We start from the raw sequence: 23,558 nt of genomic DNA on the forward strand, positions 1-23,558 counted from the left end.
GGGGTTTGAGGCTGCAGTGAGCTATGATTGCACCGCTGTACTCCAGCCTGGGCAACAGAGTGAGACTGTGTCTCAAAAAATAAATAAATAGACAAAATTAACTTAAACAAATTTAAAATAGAAGAATTCTTAACTCTGAAATACAGTACAATTATGAATAATAAACAGACCTATAATAAACAACAAATATGAAGACAATTAGCCGGGAAAATGAATAGCTGAATTAACATATTAACTTGATTCTTTAAAAAACCAATTTATATCAAGCTGTAATCAAGCAAACAAAAATATGTTCGTGTATTTAAAAACCATGGTTTAAAAGAGAGAATTAAAAGCTAAATGAATTCAGTTTAAAAGCAATACTGAAGTGCAAGTTTAACCAGTGGTGTGCTGGTAAAATGTTTAAAACTGGCTGGGGAGGAGGGAGGAGGTGAGCCTGATATATATTATTTGCTGATTTTTATGGTATAAATACTTTTACCATGGCCAATTTCAAGCTACCATGACATCAACCAACTTGCAAAAATTCCTCAAAATTTAACAACTGTTTTTTGCAAGCTCTAATGAGCCAGCCCTAAACTATGTAGCATGCCCAGGAAGTATAATTCATATTAAGACATAGTATAGAGTTCTCTAAGTGACATTAGTTGTTTTCTCACCTGTATTGCTCACTATGAGCATTTGAATTTAAAGTATAAAAATCTGGCAGGAGCTACTTTATTAACATATCTATCTATAAAATAACTAGGTTCTTTATATTTGCTTCTTTACCTTAGGACTTCCAGTTTTTGTTGAGAATGACAATATTTTTCCATTAATTTAAACAAGGCTGTATGTAATAACTATGCAAGTTTTATTTGAGTAATAGCACCCAGTTTGCTCTAAGAACCTAGTGAAAATATCTTGTCACATGCGATAGATTTGTGTCTATATTGGTATGTTATGAGTTTTTCTTTCTTGGTCATTTAGACTTGCGTAAGCCACACCTGGCCCCATGTTGCTCTGTATTGGGATGATCACATCCTTGGGTCAGGATCCCTACTACTAATTCTGGATATTTTTCATGTTGTCAGACATCATTTGAAGTTCACTCTAAATGCAGGCTGCTTATCAACACCAAGCAAGGCTGCCTTCCTCTAATGCTCTGCTAAATGACCAACCGCCAGTTACTTGTTTCCCCAGGAAAGGCTCATTTTCCACTTGTATGACTCTGTGGTGCTCTGTGTGTGTGCTTGTCACTTTTGTCCTCTCAGTTCTGCTGGGCTGTGGTGGTGGAGAGGGTTTCCACTCCATCATGTGGTAATACAGTAAGCTTGTTATGGGGTCTATGCTAAAAACAGATCCCCCTTACTAAGAAGACCCTGTATTATACCTTTAAATGTACCCTTTGGCAATAGCAGCCCAGGAGTTTATGATTTAATCACTTCATGCCTTCTAATTATGTAGGCTATAAAGAAATAGAAACATTCCCCATTTACCAAAGTGTATTATAGTCTCAAGATTCACTTCAGTTCATGTTTTAGATGTCAATACGTTTCTCAGTGGCATTTCTACATGGTGGGTCTGTTTCTAGTAGGCCAGTCTGCAAAAGCCTGTTTAATCTACAGCAAATTTAAATGGTGGCCACGATGTTCCTGAGCCTTGGTTCCTTTAAGGCAGAGTCCTGAATATATCTGATGATTTCTGGATCTTTTTGAGGCCCAGAGCCCTAAGGTAGTTGGGAATTTTAGCAGGATTTAGGCTGTATGGCTCACAGAGAAGAGATGGGGCTGCAGCATATCTGTAGCCTTGGTGATTGATGCAGAAGCAGGTTTTTTAGGCACCTGGGTTAGAATCATTTCTGAGCCATACCACAGTTCTGCTGAATTGGAATCCCTGTGGTTAGACCAGGGAATCTGCACTCTCTATGTCATTCTTAAGCACATATTTGAGGACAGATTTAGCCACTGGGCACACTCCAGCAGACAGCATCTATGGCAGAAGGTTCTGGTAGCAGAGAGATAGGGCACCATTTCTATGTACATTTCTGTGTACAGATAGTTAGTAGATTAAGGTTGGCCTGTAATAGGAAAGTAGGAAGCATAAACCCGAAAAAAAAACTCCTTCACACAAACTTGACTTCTCTTAGAAGGCTTATTTCTTTCTTGAGCATATATTTTAGGACTATTTACATTTATTATCTTCTCTTCCATGTCCTCAGTGTCAAGTACTTCACTTTCTGGAGTTAATTCAGCCCAGTTTTCACCCATAGCATGTTTATTAACCATTTTCATACACTTAAAAGCCCAGCAAGACCTTAGACCTTAGACAGAGATTCAAATTCTCTTTGTGAGATAAAGGTAAAAACTCAATTCTTCACATTCCTTTCAGTGGAGATGTAATTATTAGTGAGCACATCAGTCTGTGCCAGTTTTAAGTTAAACTGAAGGTTGCTGAAAAATAATAGAAGGAGAAGCATATAATAATACTCTATTACATTAGGACAAGTACTCTGTTTCTCACAATTTCTTATTCAACTTGGGCCTACACAGGACAATTAGGGATTATTTTACTCTAGTTTGCTTAATTATGTTTGAGGACCCTTTATTCCCATGATTTGAGAATGTCCATTTGCACAAAACAATTCTTTGATAGTGATTTAAGCTACTTTGAAACAAAACATCTTTGGTCAAATATCTGTGATGATTATAACTGCCAAGTCATACCTGATAAATGCATGACCTCACTGAGAAAATGAAAGGCTGATGTCTGTCTGCTTGGGCTGAAAATTAAAGGAAATGATATGGAAAAAGACAGCTGAGGAAGTTATCTACCCTATCCCATGTTCTGTCGAGAGAGCAATTTAGGTGATCTGAGAGCTGTATGGATTAGAAGAAATGCTTATCTGGCTACATAGAACTAGGTCAGTGGTGTATACTAGGATTCTCCCAATTTCTACATTTAGGTACCTGAAATGTCCAGAAGAGCAATAACAGCAATTTATTGCATGCTTATTTTGTGCCATGCACTGTGCTAAGCATTTTTCTTACATTATTCAAATTACTGATCATTACAGTTCTATAAAACAACTAATGTTACCACTCCTTCTTTATTCTTGTCTTTAATTTTTCTATCCAGTGAGAAGTACTGAGGCTGGGAGTAGTTGAGAAACTTACTCTTGGTCACATATATCTTTAAATTATAGAGCTGACCTCAACCTAGGCCACAGCTCAGAGCCCTTGCACTTAACTACCATCTTTTAGTGCTTCTCTTTGCTATCTTAATCTGAGCCACTTATTAAGCTGTATTTTATTGTCTTACATTTTAATGTGCCTATCCCCTCTCACTAATTAAATTATAAATGACTTATGAGCAAGAACTTTGTCATTTACTTTTTGAAGTCTAGAGCACCTACCATGCTGTTCATAAAGCATGTGTACAATAAATGTTCGCTAAGGGGGTAGTATATACATATTTGGGATTGTAAATAGTTTGCATATACAACTCGAAATTGGAAGACCCGGATTCAAGATCTGGAGCAACTATTAGATATCCAGTATTGTCTCTTTATACTTTTAAGGTAAGAACTATATCCTTTATACTTTTAAGGTAAGAACTATATCCAAACAATATTAAGTTATAAGTTGATGTGAGAGTGTCCAAAATATTTGTACTGGGCATGGCCCCTTCTTGAACTGGAGAAACACAATCATGAAATTCTCCTTCAATGGGTAAGGGTAGTAGAGTTGCTGCATTGAAAGTGTCACACTGATGGGTGGTGATACAAAAAGAAAATACCATATTTCGTTGGTTAAGACTAAGAGAAAATTGTTGGGTGTTTTCAGTTAGCAATAGTGATTATACTCTATGTGGTACCATCAAATTTAAAGGTGATCCTAGAGCATGGTCTGTAGATACTTCAAGTAATTAGATGAGGCTGTAACTGCTCTGAGGCAAGGAAGATAAGCCTTGGTTACTGGATCAAGCAATGGGCCACAAAAGGCATTGAGTCTTTGATGTTGTTGATTTAATACTTAGCATGGATTTTCTTTTTAATAAAAAAGAAAGATTTATGATAATTTGGAAGGATTGATCTGCCCTCCTATTAGCTTGTCTCTAATTTTTCTGCCCATATCCTTGGAGAGTTTGTGCAAAGATTCTTCATTTTTTTTTTTTGTGAATCATACGTATTATAGGTATTCTTAGCTGCTTTGGGACACTGGTTCTTCCAGTGGATTTTCTGCCTGCAATATCCATAGACTTCCCTATCTATAGGTTCCTGATTCATAGAGAACAGAGGATATTTTGGTCTTGTTTTTATCTGAAGGGCCACAAATTTGTCTTGATTTCTGTTTTGCTAATTACCCAAGCCCTATGAAAAGTCAGTGATATACTAGAGATTTCTAAATTGACAATTTCTCATTCAACCTTTTTATTCTGAGTCTATATTTTATATCTGAGCCTCATATGTTTTTTCTTCCATATTCATATTTTATGTCTGAAAGTTTCCTGAAGTCAATTTTTAAAGTTTCCTGTTGATTCATCTCTATTTTATTTATAATTTAGAATCTTTGTCCAATTGATATTTAAGAGAAAGTCTTCCGAAATAGCCTTCGGTAATGTTTTTTATTTTTCTTGCCCCCTAAAGGCCACTAAATTGTTAAAATGTATTATCATTATGTTTTAATGAACAGCTGGATTATTTAAGTATTCTCTTGGTCTTTCTTATCCCACTGTTTTTAACCACTTTTTTTTCCCACCTGAAGGTCTAACAATTAAGTGAACTAGTTGGAACAGAACTGATAGTTCAGGACAGTAAATATCTAACAAGTCTGCAACAAATTTTTAGCTTTCTGGGTTAAAAGAATTCCTTAACACTCAGCTCAAGACCAGGGTTTAAATTCAACTTCTGTAGAATAGCCTTCTGATCTAGCAGTTTTAAGTAGATTTCGGCAGTGTGCCCACTCCTTTCCTGTGAAAATTCCTGAGGAAAAAGTAGCTTGTTTAGAAGGTCAGGGGAAGGAGCAGAAGGAATTGAAGGCATGTATTGAGTGGTAAAAATAAAACTGAATGAAAAGAAATGCAAGGAGGGCAGGTTTCAGAAGGTTACAGTGTCAAATGTAGAGACTGCATTTTGGAGTCAGCATTTTATTTTGAGGCCTCAGTTTATTATTTAAAGAAGCTAACTAATGAGTGTTTGGTATTTGTCTCAATATTTAAAGAGCTCCTCTTAACTGTATTGTTTATTCTTACATGTTGAAAGTTCACCATAATGGCCATAGTTATTCTCATTTTTTAAAAGTATATTTATTATTATTGATACAAAAATTAGTGTTGTTGTTTAATAGAAATAGGAAGCAGAAATTCTTCCAGGAGGAGCTTGCAGTTTTGATATAGAGAAACCTGTAACATAAAAGTTAATCAATAGTATGTGCTCATGAGAAGTGTTTTGGGTTCTTTAAGCAAGCAGAAGCTAGGACAGAGTTGTATGATCAATAATCTGACAATTACTGATTTTGTATTATGTACTATACAAAGTGACTCACGTATTGAAAAGACAGAGAGTGTCCTCTTGAAGGTTTTGTAGGGAACCTAAGGCAGAATTTGATTAATTGCTTTTGGATAAATTGGTTGCCAGCCTACCAGACTTCCAACCATTAGTCTTTGGGGCAGTGTGAATGGGACTGAAGACTTCTTAGGCCTATGCTTCCATCTGTTCTTTATAGAGGACTTTAGTATTCATTCAGTGATATAAAACAATTCAAGACAAAACAAAAACACATGAGACAAGACTTTGTACAAATTGTCAAATAAAAGAAAGCAAAGCAAGCAGCAAAAGAATAAGCAGGCTAATGGCAAAAATATTCACTGAATGGTGTGCCCCCAACCCAAAAGTTCTAAGAACTTTATACAAAAATTAGGTCTTATTATTTATCAAGTGAATGTACTTCCAAAACTAAAATTTGAATTACTCTATGCAAAGACTTAGGACTAATGACCCTATATAAAGACCTATACGGTTACAAAATCCTAGGATAACAAATTAATTTAGCAACAACAGCTCAATGAAGCAAATCAGAACTCAGATTGTTGTTGAGAGAGATTCACCTGGAAGCAAATTGAAGGACAAATGGAATTTGGGAATAAGGTAGAAAGAGAATGCACCTGTAAGTCTAAGAGTCACAGAGGATGCTGCCAAGTGAAGGCATTCAAAAATGGTACAATGAGTCGTCCAGAATTGGCAAAGGATAAGACCATCTCTCAAAATATGACTTAAAAAAACAAAGCTAAACTTATTGCTTAGTGAAGTATAGAGCTCTGCTGGTGAGGCATAGTCTCATTGAGGAAAGCAAACTGATGACCACATGTAGGTGTCAGGGGCGTGTTTTGGAGTTTTGTGGGTTATGGAAGCAAGATGGGTTGACATCAGTCTCAGAATATGTCTTTTGTTAATTGTGTTGGATGTAGAGGTGAAAACAGTAAGTTTTCTGGAGTGAGTCTTTGACTACTTGACTGACTTTTAAAGCAATGAGGCTCTCTGTTGGCTTTTTGTGTGGGTTGTTGATTGAAGTAAGTGTTACTTACTTTGGGTTTAAAACCAGTTCTAGTGTTTACTTTTACCTGAAACTGAAATTAGAAACTGATTAAATGTATTAAAAACCAGTTCAGATATTTACTGGCTGTATGGTTTTAGAACATGTAATCTTTTTTGGTGAGTGTAGGAATAATTTCATGTATTTATAATGGATGTGCACATAAATTTACTGTTATTTTTCAAATAACATTTATTTCATATAAGCTTTTTATACTGACATAGTCAACTCATGTGTTGATATATTCTACATACTTATTAATAGCTATGTGTTACATTAATGCACCATAGTTTGTATAGCTATTTCTCAATTGTTGAGCATTTGGATGTATTTCAGTTTTTCACTGTTACCAAGTCATGCTGTAATACTCCTTTTGAATAATTTCCTGAAAGATATAGTCTCCAAAGGGAAGCTAATAAAATTTGTTATGATTTTAAAAAGTTAGATGATTATTTCATTTGTAAGCTAAGTATAGTATAGGTCCATCATTTGACCCAGTTGCCTGACTGAATTTAATTTAAAAAAGTATTTGTGGCTTCATATGTTTTTATCTGAGCAAATTAGGCTAATTTGTATTCTTGGTTTTTATCTCTACCTATATTCATACATGAGCAAATCAAGATTCTGCAGTGTAGAAAAACTGATGGATTTTGACATAAAGACTGAATTTCATAGAAATCCATACATGATGAATGGAAAGCATATAAATTATCTAGGGAGGGGTGGGGGACAGTAGGCATTGCTCATCCCCATTCATGAGAACCAATTATTAAATATTCAGGAATTATATAAACCAGTTATTAAACGTTTAATAGCTTGGAATCAGCCATGATGGGTATATTTACACCACAGAAATTGGCAAATGCTACAAATCAAGGCTTTTGTTTTTTTGTCAGAGAGCCAATTTATCAGCACATCACTGGATGAGAGCATCAGGCAGGAAACCTGGGAGTTGGAACATTGCCATTAATTTCATGATTACTTTATATATTGCTAATTTTAAAAAATGAAACTTTATATTTGCTTCTATACCGCACATGGTCCTCATTATTTTGAATTGGGAAGATGCCCAGTGAAAAAGACCAAGAAATGAGACTAAAAGCTCCCAAGAAAAATGCAAAATACAGCCAAATCCACATACTTGGTTTCATTTATCCTGGTTCATGAACCTCTATTTTGAAAAAATTACTTCCCAGCTATCATTTATTTTCAAAATACATGTTTTAAGAAGGAATGTTCAAAATACAAATTATTATATTTTGACAAAAATTGTGGCAAAAATGGACATCTATTTAAAGTTAGCAGACTACTTAAAGAGGGTGGATGTGGGTATTTTTAATTCTTTTCTCTACAAGAATCCCTCCTCTCCCCACAAGAATCTACAAAACAAAATAAGAGGGAGGAGAGGCTCCATCTTATGGAAACAAGAAAGATCCATAATCACACACCACTTAGAAGTGACCCTGTTTAAGGAAAAAAGATGTGATTCAAGGATTTTACATTCAGCAAAATTGACTTTCAGGTATAAAGGGCCACAATTATTATCAACATGTAAAAATCCAAGGAATATTGTTTCCATGACCCTTAATGTGAAATCTACTAAAGAATGAATTTCAGATCAGCAAAGATGACATAAGGACTAGGAGTGATCATTAAATGTATATTTGTTTGTGGAACTTAGACTAAATGCGGGACAAAAGGGAGAGAACATCATATGTAATGTCTATTTTCTTTAAATAAATGAATGAATAGATAAACTAAAAAGTAGGAGAATGAGGAGAGCATGTGCCAAATTAAAAAAAAAAACTTTCATTAAGTATTCATAGTAGTTGATGGTGGTATTGGTACTGCTACTCTGCGGCTGTTGTGTATGTATTAGAGCATTGAAAAAATGAGTAATTATGGGATATCATAATTCAGCCATCCCTGATGCATTAAGAATCAAGATTCTTGATTCAAGATTCTTGGACAAGGAGCTATGGATATAATATAGACATTCAGTGGAAACTCTATAGTCCTGAATTTGAATTGGGAATGTCAATATGAATTTATGAGGTATTTTATCATACACACACACCACACACAATTTTATTCTACCTCTGCCCACTGAAAGGTCTGGAAACACTGACCAACGCAGCAGCACATTGAGCATTATAATCTTGAAGTACCATATTCTACTAAAAGAAACCAGTGCTTCTTAGAAAAATGCCCGATTCTAGGTCTAAGGCAGGAAGTGAACTTGGAACACATTTGGGGGAAAGAAAACTGTTATAAAGTTATGTTAGTTATTTTTCTGGATTTTTTTTGTTTGTGATACTAGCCAGTTTTTTGAATTTGTAATTTATATTCCTCATTCTAAATAAATATTCACTTTCAAGCCTAATTCTGCATTCTTTTTCTTACAGAGGCTTTCCTCTGCCCCACTCTGCCCCACAGATTATGTAAGCTTCAGGCCCCATAAAACCTGGATTCCCACCTGCCTCTCTACCGCATATGCATAATGAGAGCCCCTGAAGAAGAAAAGGAAACAAATGAGGAAACAATAAATGTAATAGAGGAAAAATATTTAAAGAGATGATAGAAAAAACTTTTCTCGAATAAAACTTGAATCTTCATACTATTTCCCTAGGGAAAACTGATACATTCCAGTCAATATGAGAATATACTTAGTAAAGTTATTGAACTTTTAAGAACGAAGGGGCCACACAGAGTTTTCCATAGCAATATTCCATGGAAAAAGACAGATAAATGATAATTGACAAGGTTTTGAAAGAATCACCCTAAGAATTTTTATATCCTGCCAATTTGTTAATTAACTATGAAAGCAACAGAAGATATGCTCAAGAATGTGAGTACTCAGGAAATACAGCAATCCTAATACTGCTTCTTGGAAAACCATATGGCAAAATTTGGCCCACTTTTGTTTTATTCAAAATAAGAGCTCAGGTATGGAGAAGTTGACAGTGAAAGGATTTTCGATGCAGTGGATCCAATTAAATATAACACTAAAGCCAAACAACTTTGAATATTGTGAGTACAGAGCAGAGTGTAAATATTTTAAACCCTGACGTTGTGAAATTGATAATTAAAAAATGAGAAAATGATTTATTCAACAAATCTGTATTAAGTACTGATTCTGTGCCAAGCACTGTACTAGGTGTTAAGGATACTATAATGAGCAAGAAAGAGATTCAATTTTTGCCTCTAGAAGGCTTACAGTCTATAAATAATGCACCATAACATTATGATTTAGAGTTATCTATTTCTTTTTCTGTCTAGTTCCCCTTCTAGCAATAGAAACTCTCTTTCCAATTCCCTTTGGTGCAGGTGAACCTGATGACATTCACCCCTTACATACAGGTGACAATTCAGACCATCCCATCCCTCTGACCATAGTGATTATTTCTGGACTGGGCATATGATCAAACTGGGCCCATTCCTGGAGATTTCCTGACATAGCTGTCTGGAAAAACTGACTTGCACTGGTGTTGCTAGGCTAGCAGGATGTGAATCTGGATCTCAGTGGTCATCTCGGCCATCATGTAGAGAGGACTGTTCAGAGAGAGAAAGAGCCTTGATGTCACTTAAGTGTCCCAAATCCTTCTGAAATCACCTACACCACTGATCTTTCCAGTTACAGAACCAATTATCTACTTTTTTTGCTTAAACTTGTTGGAATTGGATTTCATTACTTACAACTGAAAGAAGTCCACCAAATTCTAGTAGGAGTGTTATAATAGGGGAGGTTCAGGATGATATGGGAACACATAGCAATAGTACATATATAAATTGTCTTGTAATTTCCATATGCGTTTGTGGTATCTTTCAATGTTTATTATATTTTGAACATTTTTACTCAAACTGCTTTTGGTTTTATTTCAAGGTTATGACATGTAAAACGTAGAAGGAAGGGAGGAGTGGTAAGAGGAAATCTGAGAATGGTGATTTTCTTATGGCAGGGAGTTAAAGGTGAAACATATATTTAAAAAGCATGACTCCAAACCAATAAGTAAAGACAAAAGACCTGATCAGCCTCTTCACAAAAGAGAATAAACACAAAGGGCCAACAAACATATGACAATGTGCTTAATTTCATTCATCATCAGGGAAATGCATATCGAACACAACGGGCTAGGCTACTAAACCACACCCTCCAGAATGTTTAAAATTAAAAAGACAGAGAATATCAAGCATTGGTGAGGACGTGTAGCATCAGGAACCCTCTAAGACTGCTGGTAAGGTTATAAATTGGTACTTTGGAAAACGAACAATATCAACCAATCCTGAACATGTGCACACTCTCTACCCAGTAATTCTGCTTTAGTTATAAACGCAAAAGAAAGAAGACACAGAAAGAAGACCAGAAGACACATGAATGTTCATAGCAGCACTATTCTTGCCAGACAAGAACTAGAGACACTGAAATGCCCATCTACAGAATGAATTAATCATTATTCACATAATGGGAAATTGCGCAGTAATGACTATGAATTATGAACAATTATGCAATAATATAATTAATCTCACAAATATAATGTTGAGTGACAGAAGCTAGACCAAAAGAATATATCATGTATCATGTATGATTCCACTTACACAAATTATAAAAACAAGCAAAACGAACTGATGCTGTTAAAAGTCAGGCCCATGGTTACCCTTGAGCAAGGGGTCATGACTGGAGGGTGGCAGGAGGAGGGGCTTGTGGAGTGCTGGACATTCTCTGTTTCTTGATCTAGGTGCTACTTACACAATGTGTTCCGTTTGTGAAAATTCATTAAGTTATATACTTAATGTGCAGTTTTCTGTATGTGGACTGTATTCCATTCAAAGGTATAAAAAGTTAAACACATGACTCCCAGCTCAATGTTTTCCAAAATCTTTGTTCTTAACTTCAAGTGAATTTACTAGAACTTCTAATGGTAAAAAAAAATCATTTACTTGAAATTCAGCAGTATTTCAAATGTCATCTCATCTTCCTTTTAGTCAGTTAATTTCAAGTGCATTTTAATACTTTTTATTTAAAATGCCACATACAAAGCAGTTCCACCTTTTATAAAACTGTTTTTCTCCTTTTTCTTCCTTTTAGCCCTCTTCCATTTGTGTATGTACCTAGGGAGATGACTGGATGATGTTCACCAAATGTTAACTATCGTTAAGTCCAGGAGGTGGGATTTGGGGTGCATTTTTAAATTTTCTCTCTGGACTTTGCTATCTAGTTTGAACTTTTTATGATGAGCATACATATGTATCATTTCTATAAAAACATTAAAACAATTTCTTTATAAAAGAAAAGCTGATCTTATATCTTATGCTTGTATTCAGCCATAGCTATCAGAAAGGAAGATTCCTAGGAACATATTCTACACAAAATCTGATTATAGTGACATAGCTCCATTCAGGCAGTTTGGGAGTCGTCTCTGTCATCTCTCAGTGGGGTGCATTCATGCTGGCATTTTGTACGCAGCCTTCTGTTCACATTTAATGGAAATATGTAGGATGATCTCATAGGGGAGAGACTGCCCAGACACTTTCAAAGGTTTTATGTTTGATTTTTAATTCAGCAATGTGGGAAAGAACGATATTCAAATGACAATGATATTATAACTGGTTTCCGTATAAAGCAAAGGGAGACACCTTAAAGTCCTTGTATCAATCCTTTCTTATTATTTTTTAGAGTCTGATATTTCTTGTTCGAGACTGGAGTTTCCCATACGAATTTTCATATGGAGCCGATGGTGGTGCCAAATTCTTGGAAAAACGCCTCAAGGTTTGTTAGATATTTAGGTGCATAAAATTTCACTGATAATAATCTGGAATTATTTTTGTTGGATCATTTGGTGAATAGATACTCAGTAGCCACTAGCCACAATCTCATTTGTTATCGATATTAATGACACAGGTGAAGAATTATTTGTATATATCTATAAAACAATAAGTTACTCCTAAAGATAAAACTTTTACTTTGAAGAATTAAATCACTTCAAGACTGAGAGTGCAAATATCAAGAGTCAGGTTTTAGTAGAGGTTTCAAAGCCAATGTAACAAATATCTAATTTTGAAATTCCTGGAGTCAATCTTAGAACACAGAATGTAAAATTATAAGGCCTTCCACTTTCTGTGTCGTGCTAGTTCAATACTGTATAAATTGTTACACTGAGCAGATATCACCAAAAGTGCCTACTGGGAAATCAGGGAGAAAGATCAAAATTTACAAAAATGTTCCTTGAAAATTGGGATCTCTGAACTTATTAGGTTTACAGTCATAATAGTTTATCTATATTAAAAACTATCAAATATGTATTTACATAAAGTGGGAGGTGAGGGTGATTTAGCTTGTAAGTAAACACCCAAGTATTCAGATTCCATTCTAGAATTTAAATGTACACTTACCAGGTGATAGGAGGCTGTCTTGAATATCTACTAAAAAGAAAGTAGAAATATCCTACTTTCCCTTTGTGGCTCCTATGAGTGCTTTGAATTAAAATTTGAATTTGTAGAAACTAGCCAGATTAAAACCCCACTAATTTGTATTAAAAAATGGGAAGGTCCATTTGAGTTAGCATAAGGGTAGACACTTGTTAATTACAACTATGCCATGTGTTTTCTATACTTAGACACGGCTCTATGTGGGCAAACCCACCCAAGACTTTCTTCTTTCTTTAGTAGCAGCCTTGTCGTGTCATTTTTATCATTGTGGGACCAAACAGACATAGCAAATATAAGATGCCACAGAATTCCTTTGCATAATTTATGATGAAAGTAGTTTAAACTTCAGAATGATCTACTGCAGGTCTCAGGGAACCAGCATGAAGAACTACAGAATGTCAGAAAACACATCCATTCCTGTTTCACCAACATTTCCTGTTTTCTGCTACCTCATCCTGGCTTAAAAGTAGCTACCAATCCAAACTTTGATGGAAAATTGAAAGGTTTGTGTCTTTTAACGAATATGTTTGCATCACTTAGTCTGATTATAAAAATGTCATTTTATCTATTGGGCTTATGGCTGATAGTTTAGTTTATCCACTAATAGGAGGCTGATGATTAGAAATTGTCAGGAGAATAGGGCATCCTGGGCTGGTGCTCGTCCTTGGTGAACTGTGGGATTCTATGGGTGCTGAATGTATACACTGCCTGCAAAAATAGGCCGGATCCTGAGTTCACCTAGAAGGCAGTAACCCTCATCTTCTTATCTCTGTGCACTGAGAAGTGCTCCTTAATGTTTTTATGGTTAATTTTCCTTATCTACATGAAAAAGGAAAACAGATATCTATAGTATTGGAATTCTGTATTAAGTTATATAATTAGAGATTGAAAGAAATGCTCTTTAAAACTGCTCCTAAATAATTTAATTATAAATTATTAAAAACTTCACTAAAAATGAAATCTTGTGTGGAAGAGGAAGAGGACCAGTGTCTTAAAAAATAAAGCACTAGAGTGTTTTTCAAATAGTGTATACTTCTAGGATGTAATTATGTCTTTAATAGAGGACTGATTGTTACATGATTCCAAAGCAGCTTGACTTGTTAAACAAACAAACAAACAAGAGCAGGAGGGGAGGTAGGAGTCTGAGGAAATGGAAGTTAATCTTTCCCAAAAGGTATCCCCCAGGTCTGTAGACATATGCTTTGTAGTTAATATGACATAGTTCAAAGACCTGACTTTTTAACTTGAAAGCATAGTGTTGAATATACCACTGAATTGAGACATTTGTTTAATTTACTGCGGACTTTGTGCATCGTGCCAGGAGTGAGACAGTGACATTACAAGCTTTTCAGCACAATTGTTGTCAGAGGGATTTAAAATTACTTTAAAGAAAGGATAATATAACTTGTATCCAGTTTTATGAAACTGGCAGATTTGAAAAGCAAATGAATTATTTTTGTCCCTGCACCCATGACATTTACTCTCAGATACCTTATATTTAACTTTGGCGGTTAGTACCATAAATACAATACCAAATTTCTCAATCATTAATCAGCATGTTATAATATGCTGTATAAAAGTAAGCATGTATAAAAGTAAGATACATTTTATCTTACTTTTATACCACAGACTAGATAGCAGTAAGCATATGGTACATATGGATGACAGGCTCCTATAATTTCACTGTCACACTTATGAATTCCAACCCACTAGTGGATGCGCAGATCTCAGTATTGTGCAATTACCTAACGGCTTTAATGTGTTTTGAATAAATTACATAAAGAAAGGCTTCTTACATAAAGAGAAAGCTTCTCTTTCTTCTCTGGAGTTGGGAGACATAAACAGGCAGAGGAGGGGTGCGCCTTCAACAACAGTCCTTTATTGGAACTAAAAATTACTGTGGCTTGTTCCATTACTGAAGTATACAGCTACAGCTCTTAGATTAACTGATACGTTTTGCAATGAAAGAGCTCAGGGAGAGAGTTTAAGACAAATCATGCAAATACAGAATCCTACTTATTATTTTTATTTTTTATTTTTAGAGACAGGGTCTCACTCTGTGGCCCAGGCTGGAGTGCAGTGGTGCGATCCTAGCTCACTGCAACCTTGAACTCCTGGGCTCCAGCCATCCTTTTGCCTCAGCCTCCCAAGTAGCTAGAACTAAAGGCACACACCACCATGTGCAGCTAATTTATTTTTAAAATTTTTTGAAGAGATGAGGTCTTGCTATGCTTCCAGGGCTGGTCTCAAACTTCTGGGTTCAATCAATCCTCCTATCTTGTCCTCCCAAAGTGTTGGGATTACAGGTGTGAGCCACTGCACCCAGCCAATTATTCAGATGGGGTCTTGCTCTGTCTCTCAGGCTGGAGTGCAGCAGTGTGATCATAGCTCACTGCAGCGTTGAACTATTGAGCTCACACAATCCTCCTGCTTCAGCCTCCCAAATAGGACTACAGGAGTGTGCCACCATGCCCGGTTATTTATTTATTTATTTATTTTGCAGAGATGAGGGTTTCACTATGCTGCCCAGGCTGGTCTTGAACTCCTGGCCTCAAGTGATGAATTACAGGCATGAGCCACCATGCTTGGCCAGAATCCCACTTTTTAAGACATTTGTTCTCCATCAAATTTTATTCACTTCTATGCATATATTGACCTACACAACTGGTTTACAGCTAACTATAAGTTATGAGTTTACCAAAGTGGCTCGCCTAGGAAAAAGAGAAGTGAAAGGCAGCTTCAATTTCCATAAAAGTTCCATTTCAATGAGACTTTTATATCTTACAAGACTGCTGCTAAAGCCCTCTTGTGTGCAGAAATGTCGTACTTTGCCTCCATGTTTTCTTGGGCGGTTTTGAAAGTCTGCTATCTACATTATTTTTCTGTCCCACCCTGAATCTTATAATTTGGTGTGATTTCTATCCAGGATGTCTTGTCAGCTGACTGTGATGTTCTCCAGAGGGCTGGCATCTCAGTGGTTGCCTCTGGTGAAGAAAAGTCTCCGAATAAACAATTATGCAAAAGTTGTTATTTGATAATAGTTTCTCATATACTCTTTCACACACAGAAATAACTTTCTAGCTCATTATCAATAGTAATCATTGTTATAATAACTATTTGTTCATGGTCCCTCAAAGTATTGCAATTATTATTGTCTTACCTATTTCTAGTGTTATTAAAAACTGATAATACTATGATTAAATTTAACTACTATTAATTTAAGAACTTCCCAAAAGGAAATAAAAAAGATTAAAGGCACTGAATCACATTCATTTATGCTACATTCAACCAGCTTTTATTGGGTGCTTACTGAATACCTACCCTAGCATAGCAAATACAATTTTTTCAATAACAAGGAGTTATCCTTTTTTTTTTTGAGGTTGCTCTGCGTTATAGTACCATATGTAGAATGGCAGGTAGCCACATTATAAGATGTGGAGCTGCTTCCTTAGCAGCTGCAGTTAGACTTGAGAATGCATAGTCAAATGGATGTTTCCAATCACTTATCAGAATCAGGAAATCCTGAGAAAATATCTTTCTTTGTTAATTTATACAGCAATACTATACTAGTGCATTTGCCCTGTGGAGTTCTTATAAAGCATACATCATATTCTCAATTATTGTGTCAGGTAACCACCACTTTGACCAAGCCCCTAAAGTCCTTGGAAGATTTTACCCTTGTGGAAAAAATTACTGAAGAAAATTACTGAACATAATTCTGAATCAGCTATTCATATATATTAATTGAACACTTGCAAGGCCAAAGCTTATTAATGCCCCTCTGCAAATCAATTTGAACTGGTTTGCAGATTTTCTGGTTCATATCTTTACTGTGTTCAACTAACATTAGCAAGAGCTCACCACCTACGTATGTTATGAATATATTGTTCTTATTTTCTGAATCCAAAATTGGAATACCTAGCATTGGTTCCAGTGAGAACAAAGAGGGCTACTGCCATCTTCAGACACATTTTTAATCCAAATGTGTGGTTAGATGCTGGTTACTTTAATAATAATTAATTACCACACTTGCTGGTGCATTAACACACAGTTGCATCTTATTCCATTCCAATTGTATAAGGAATGTTTGGGGGCAGAAATTTATATACAAGTTTTGAAAGTGATTTTAAAGTGGTTTTATAAGAAGAAAACTTTGTTTTATTCAGAAACTGAAGAATTCATACATTCTAGATGTATAGTAATATTCTACTAAAGATGAAAAAACGTAAAATCATATAGCAAAAAAGAAACTTATTAGTGTCAGTGGATACAGATACATGGCAGGCAATAAAACACAAAACAGGAACGTGGTAACATAAATACAAATATCAGTATTGTATTCCAGTGAATACTAGTAACTAAAAAGCAAACCACAATAATAAATCTATATATAGTACAAAGCAAAATTATCAGTGAAAATTGGTACAGTGCAAACAGCAAAATAAGTTTGAATAAACTCCACTATAAGTACCTATAAATCGTGGTCACTAGAATTTCAAAGTGGCACAAAACATGAAACAAAATAACTTTGAAAGATATCCAGCATCATGCTTGTGTGTGTTATAAAAGAAGTAAAGAAAACAAATTCTCACATAAAATAGTATTTCAATGTAGCCCCAATGTTATAACTGGGGCTATAATAACAGGGAAAATGCAAACACAGTCTTAAGGTTTGAATCTTTAAGGCCTTCAAAATCACCAACCCCAAAGCCTGAAAACTCAGTAACTCTGCTAAAATTTAGACTTTTAAAAATTACAGGCAGTTACTGAATTTACTTAGAAACCAAGCAAGTCACTGGACAGATCTTGCTTTTTTACATAGTATGTGTATTTTTCCATATATATATAATGTATATGTGTGTGTGTGTGTATATATATATATATATATTTTTTTTTTTGAGACAGGGTCTTGCTCTGTTGCACAGGCTGGAGTGCAGTGGCACAATCTCAGCTCACTGCAACCTCCACCTCCCGGGTTCAAGCGATTCCCCTGCCTCAGCCTCCGAAGTAGCTGGGACTACAGGCATGTGCCACCACGCCTGGCTAATTTTTTTTATTTTTATTTTTAGTAGAGGTGGGGTTTCACCATGTTAGCCAGGATGGTGTCGATCTCCTGACCTCATGATCCACCCGCCTCAGCCTCCCAAAGTGCTGGGATTACAGGCGTGAGCCACTGCACCCGGCTGTGTACAGCTAATTTTTATATCTTAATAGAGACAGGATTTCACCACATTGGCCAGGCTGGTCTCGAACTCCTGACCTCAAATGATCCACCTGCCTCGGCCTCCCAAAGTGCTGGGATTACAGGCGGGAGCCACTGCACCCGGCCCCAATTTTTCCATGTATTTGAAATAACAATTTAAGAAATTATCCCCGTGTTCAGAAGACTTCTCTGGTGATCTGTTTTCTATATTACTTTGCTAAGTCTGTAATGTTAAGCTTTAACCTACTGCTACAGGTTGGGTTATGTGTAATCAATTATATCAAACATGACAGCTGCATACTCATACTACCTCTTATCTGCTTAAGTGGCCTTTTCTTGCTATTTTATTTTGCGTTGCTGAGTTCCACCACTAGAGGTAGCATCATTGTCACTATCTTTTTGAACTCTGCAGTCCAGTTACACAGCTTACCCAGTTTTGTACAGTTCTTAGAAGGTGGGCACGCTATGCACGGAGCAATTTTTGGATACATTTTCTAGAGGGAATGCATTATAATAAGCCAGTAAAAATCTGGTCTCTTCCCCATTTATGAGCCTATGTATATAAAACCACAAACAAGACTTAAAACATGAACTGGTTATGGCTGGGCGTGGTGGCTCATGCCTGTAATCCCAGCACTTTGGGAGGCCGAGGCGAGCGGATCATGAGGTCAAGAGATCAAGACCATCCTGCCCAACATGGTGAAACCCCACCTCTACTAAAAATACAAAAATTAGCTGGGCATAGTGGTGTGTGCCTGTAGTCCCAGCTACTCAGGAGGCTGAGGCAGGAGAATTGCTTGAACCCAGGAGGCAGAGGTTGCAGTGAGCTGAGATTGCACCACTGCACTCCAGCCTGGGCGACAGAGCAAGACTCCATTTCAAAACAAACAAAAAAGCAAAAACAAAACTTGAACTGGTTATATGAATGGGCTACATACAAAGCATACATGTAAAATCAAGCAAGCTAACTTATAATATCAAGAAAGCTGACTTATAAGTGGAAGACAAGATACATATGAAACGGGAGTGGAAATCTGGGCAAGGAGAATCATTCACTGAGAAGAGCAGGTTTCAGGAGTTACTTAAGTGATGGGGAAGTGAGTGATGGCATTATCACTGGGGAGGAAATGGGGGAGATCAAAGGATGTTTTATTCTGTGGCATGGAGGACTGGGAAGGATTCCAAAAATAATAATGGATTTGCTTTTACTTGTAGAAATAGATGATGAATTCATCAAAAACTTGAAAATACTGATTCCTTGGCTACTTAGTCCCGAGAGCCTAGATATTAAAGAGATCAATGGGAATAAAATCACCTGCCGGGGTCTGGTGGAGTACTTCAAGGTATCACTCTCATTTCTAGAGCATTTGTGAGTACTTAGATTTGACATACATTGGATCGTAATTCCTATAAACAAAAATTATAGACCCGATAATATGGGAGCAAAGGTACGAGGAATCTATAAAAAGGATTTTAAAAATCCTTTCTAAAAAGCTTTTTCAAAACCTTTCAGAAAGCTTACTTTCTGAAATTATTCTTTTGAGGAAACCACATATAGGTAACTTTATTGTCCCCTTTTATCTTGAGGGAACTGTATTTTGAAATATGAATGTAAGAGTTGGAAAAGTCTTTTGGGGGGATGGGGTGTTTCCCAGGGTCCATGATCTATTCTGAATTTTACCTTCATAATTCTGAAGATTTTCCCCAAGAGGATACCTTCCTACTGAAGAATATACTTCCTCATTTCTTACTCTCTGCACCAAGGACCAATATGAAGTGGAATTATTTTAAATTTGCATTTACCTGTTTACCTTCCTTAGATAGCACTGAATACTTTTTACCAACCCATATATATCCTGGAGAATTTCAGTTACCAAACCAATTGTGGACTGATGCTCCAAGGACTAAAATATCAATTTTTAAAATTCGTGTTTTGTTATTTAATATGCTATCATGTAGGTTCTGTGTGATCTGTTTACCTTCATGATTGTCAGCAAAAAATGCCATGTTATTAATCTAAAATATGAATTTTTACTGCGTATAACACTGTGGAGGTGCTTACAATTTGGTAGGAGATTCAGGACCTTCATAAGGGTCTGTTCCATAAAGCTTGGGACATCCGCAGGGTACAGATTCCTGCGGGTAACTGAAAAGGGCCGGTTACTCCTGGCAGAGGGGTCTGAGAACATTTTAAAGGGAGTGGCATTGAGTTGAGCCTTTAAGAAGGGCCAGATTGGCAGACAGAGATGTTTGAAAAAGGCATTTCAGGAAAGGGAAACAACATGAACTAAGAAAAAAGGGAATTTAAGTATGAGAAAGATAAAATAGTTGTAAGTTCCTGAAAGTATTTTTTGAAATGTTAAGAGCTTAGAATGCAATTTCATAGAATTAGAGGCAATATTGAATGGGATTGCTTGAACATGAATCTTTTTCCTTTTTTTTTAGGCTTATATAAAGATCTATCAAGGTGAAGAATTACCGCATCCCAAATCCATGTTACAGGTATTTATTAATGAGGAGGCATGTTTTTTTTTTCTCTGTTCTGAATATCTTTTTTTTTTTATTAAGTATTTATTGATCATTCTTGGGAGTTTCTCGGAGAGGGGGATATGGCAGGGTCATAGGATAATAGTGGAGAAAAGGTCAGGAGATAAACACATGAACAAAGGTCTCTGGTTTTCCTAGGCAGAGGTCCCCGCGGCCTTCCGCAGTGTTTGTGCCCCTGGGTACTTGAGATTAGGGAGTGGTGATGACTCTTAAAGAGCATGCTGCCTTCAAGCATCTGTTTAACAAAGTACATCTTGCACCGCCCTTAATCCATTTAACCCTGAGTTGACACAGCACATGTTTCAGAGAGCAGGGGGCTGGGGGAAAGGCCATAGATCAACAGCACCCCAAGGCAGAGGAATTTCTCCTAGTCAGAACAAAATGGAGTCTCCTATGCCCACCTCTTTCTACACAGACACAGCAACAATCTGATCTCTCCTTCCTTTCCCCACACTTCCCCCCCTTCTTTTCAACAAAACCGCCATCGTCCTCATGGCCTGCTCCCCATGGTCGCTGTCTCTTCGGAGCTGTTGGGTACACCTCCCAGACAGGGCTGCCGGGCAGAGGCGCTCCTCACCTCCCAGACGGGGCGGCCGGGCAGAGGCGCTCCTCACCTCCCAGACGGGGCCGCCGGGCAGAGGCGCTCCTCACTTCCCAGACGGGGCGGCGGGGCAGAGGCGCTCCTCACTTCCCAGACGGGGCCGCCGGGCAGAGGTGCTCCTCACTTCCTAGACGGGGCGGCCGGGCAGAGACGCTCCTCACTTCCTCCCAGCCGGGGTGGCAGCCAGGCAGAGGCGCTCCTCACCTCCCAGACGATGGGTGGCCGGGTAGAGGCGCTCCTCACCTCCCAGACGGGGCGGCCGGGCAGAGGCACTCCTCACATCCCAGACGGGGCGGCTGGGCAGAGGTCCTCCTCACTTCCCCGACGGGGCGGCCGGGCAGAGGCGCTCCTCACCGAGGAGGCATGTTTTAAGACACGTGACTAAGGCTAAGATTTCTGGCTGTCAGAAATTACCAAATAACAATATTAGACAGAATAATTTATTGGAAGATTATTTGCCTAATAACTTTACCTATTTGTTCATCTAAACATGTTTCACATAAACATATTGCAGCCTCACTTGTGTTGAGACACAAACACTTTATACCAAAGGGTTTTCATTCTCTTTACACTAAATTTGTTTAGAACAGTCTTATATTATGATTTAGATTCACACATGTAACACACAGTAGAAAAGCAGGTTCAAATTTTAAACAACTGGTTTCCACAAACATTTTTTTAAAATGAGCCAGGCACGGTGGCATGTGCCTGTGGGACCAGCTACTCAGGAGGCTGAGGCAGGAGGATCACTTGAGCCCAGGAGTTTGAGTCCAGCCTGGGCAACATAGTGAGACCTCGTATCTAAAAAGTAAGTCAATAAATTTTGGCCGGGGGTGGTGGCTCACGCCTGTAATCCCAGCACTTTGGGAGGCTGAGGCGGGCAGATCACGAGGTCAAGAGATCGAGACCAGCCTAGCCAACATGATGAAACCCTGTCTCTACTAAAAATACAAAAATTAGCTGGGCATGGTGGCGCAAGCCTGTATGTAGTCCCAGCTACTTGGGAGGCTGAGGCAGAAGAATTGCTTGAACCCAGGAGGTGGAGGTTGCAGTGAGCCAAGATCGTGCCATTGCACTCCAGCCTGGGCAACAGAGCAAGACTCAGTCTCAAAAAAAAATAAGAATAATAAATAAATAAATAAATAAATTTTTAAAAGGGAGAAACTAGTTTCCTTATATATTTTTAAAATGTAAGTTCTTAATAGTTCCTTTTTGTTATCAGTGATACACTCGTCTATCAGCAGCAGTCCTTAGATATATTTGTGTATATTAGTATTTATAAAATGTACTATGTATTATTCCCCATGAGTTTGGGTTTATAGATGTTTTTTCTTCCCAGCATTTAATGACAGGCTAAAAAATATTTTTTGAGAGGAAAACTCTTCCAAATGAAAATTCATTTTAGAAGTATTGTGTATTGAGTAAAAATCTGTTTATGCGTTTTTGAAACTTTTTTACTAGTTTTTAAAATGTAGTAGAAATATTGTAACAGTTTTAAATTATTTTGAGGACTTTGGTTTATTGCACATTTCTTGCACATGATGCTCTGAAATGTGAACTGCCTGTGGAAGTTTAATCAATATGAACTGCATTTTACATCATATTTTGTACTTTGTCCAAAGGCCACAGCAGAAGCTAACAATTTAGCAGCCGTGGCAACTGCCAAGGACACATACAATAAAAAAATGGAAGAGGTAAGAGTTAAATATTTTAAATTCTGTCTTAAACAAAACCAGTATTCTTCATGCAACTCATTCTCTTTTTTCTTCCATGTTACACTGTACACACATGCAATGAGGTGGCTTTGACTTTTTCCTCAGCCTGTATCACATGTGTATTTATTATATTCCTGAAATATTTTTAAAAACATTGTGTGTGCAATTTTAAAGGCATTTTAAATGAATTGCCTCTCTCTGTAATATATCCCTATTCACATATCTGGGGGGAGTGCCAGGTCTTTCCACTATTTATAAAATCTAGTAGCCAAAATAGCATGTGGTACCCTCGCCACTACACCTCCTTATATTCCACAATTTTGGTATTTCTCTTAAAGATGAAACCTTTTAGGAAAAAAAAAACCTAAGGGCCAATATTTCTATTTATTACATTTCCTGATTTTAACACTCCAAATTAGGATGGATCTAATAATTATTGTGTATATGTACTACTGTGATAGATATTATTTTCTCTTGAAAATGTTATGAAATTA

The 23,558-nt window shown here is 36.9% G+C and overlaps 1 protein-coding gene across 5 annotated transcripts in view; it reads left to right on the forward strand.

Annotated features, from left to right (window-relative positions):
* The window catches only part of ATL1 (atlastin GTPase 1), a 102,060-nt gene that overhangs the window by 68,260 nt on the left and 10,242 nt on the right, over nucleotides 1–23,558 (forward strand). For all 5 annotated transcript variants that reach the window (XM_054447629.2, XM_054447627.2, XM_054447628.2 and 2 more), the window contains 5 exons: nucleotides 12,247–12,339; nucleotides 13,363–13,501; nucleotides 19,417–19,544; nucleotides 20,647–20,703; nucleotides 22,972–23,043. In XM_054447629.2, the coding sequence (XP_054303604.1) occupies nucleotides 12,247–12,339; nucleotides 13,363–13,501; nucleotides 19,417–19,544; nucleotides 20,647–20,703; nucleotides 22,972–23,043 (489 nt within the window). The remainder of the gene's footprint in view (nucleotides 1–12,246; nucleotides 12,340–13,362; nucleotides 13,502–19,416; nucleotides 19,545–20,646; nucleotides 20,704–22,971; nucleotides 23,044–23,558) is intronic.

The sequence above is a fragment of the Pongo pygmaeus genome, chromosome 15 (genome assembly GCF_028885625.2).
Source record: "Pongo pygmaeus isolate AG05252 chromosome 15, NHGRI_mPonPyg2-v2.0_pri, whole genome shotgun sequence".
Taxonomy (NCBI): domain Eukaryota; kingdom Metazoa; phylum Chordata; class Mammalia; order Primates; family Hominidae; genus Pongo; species Pongo pygmaeus.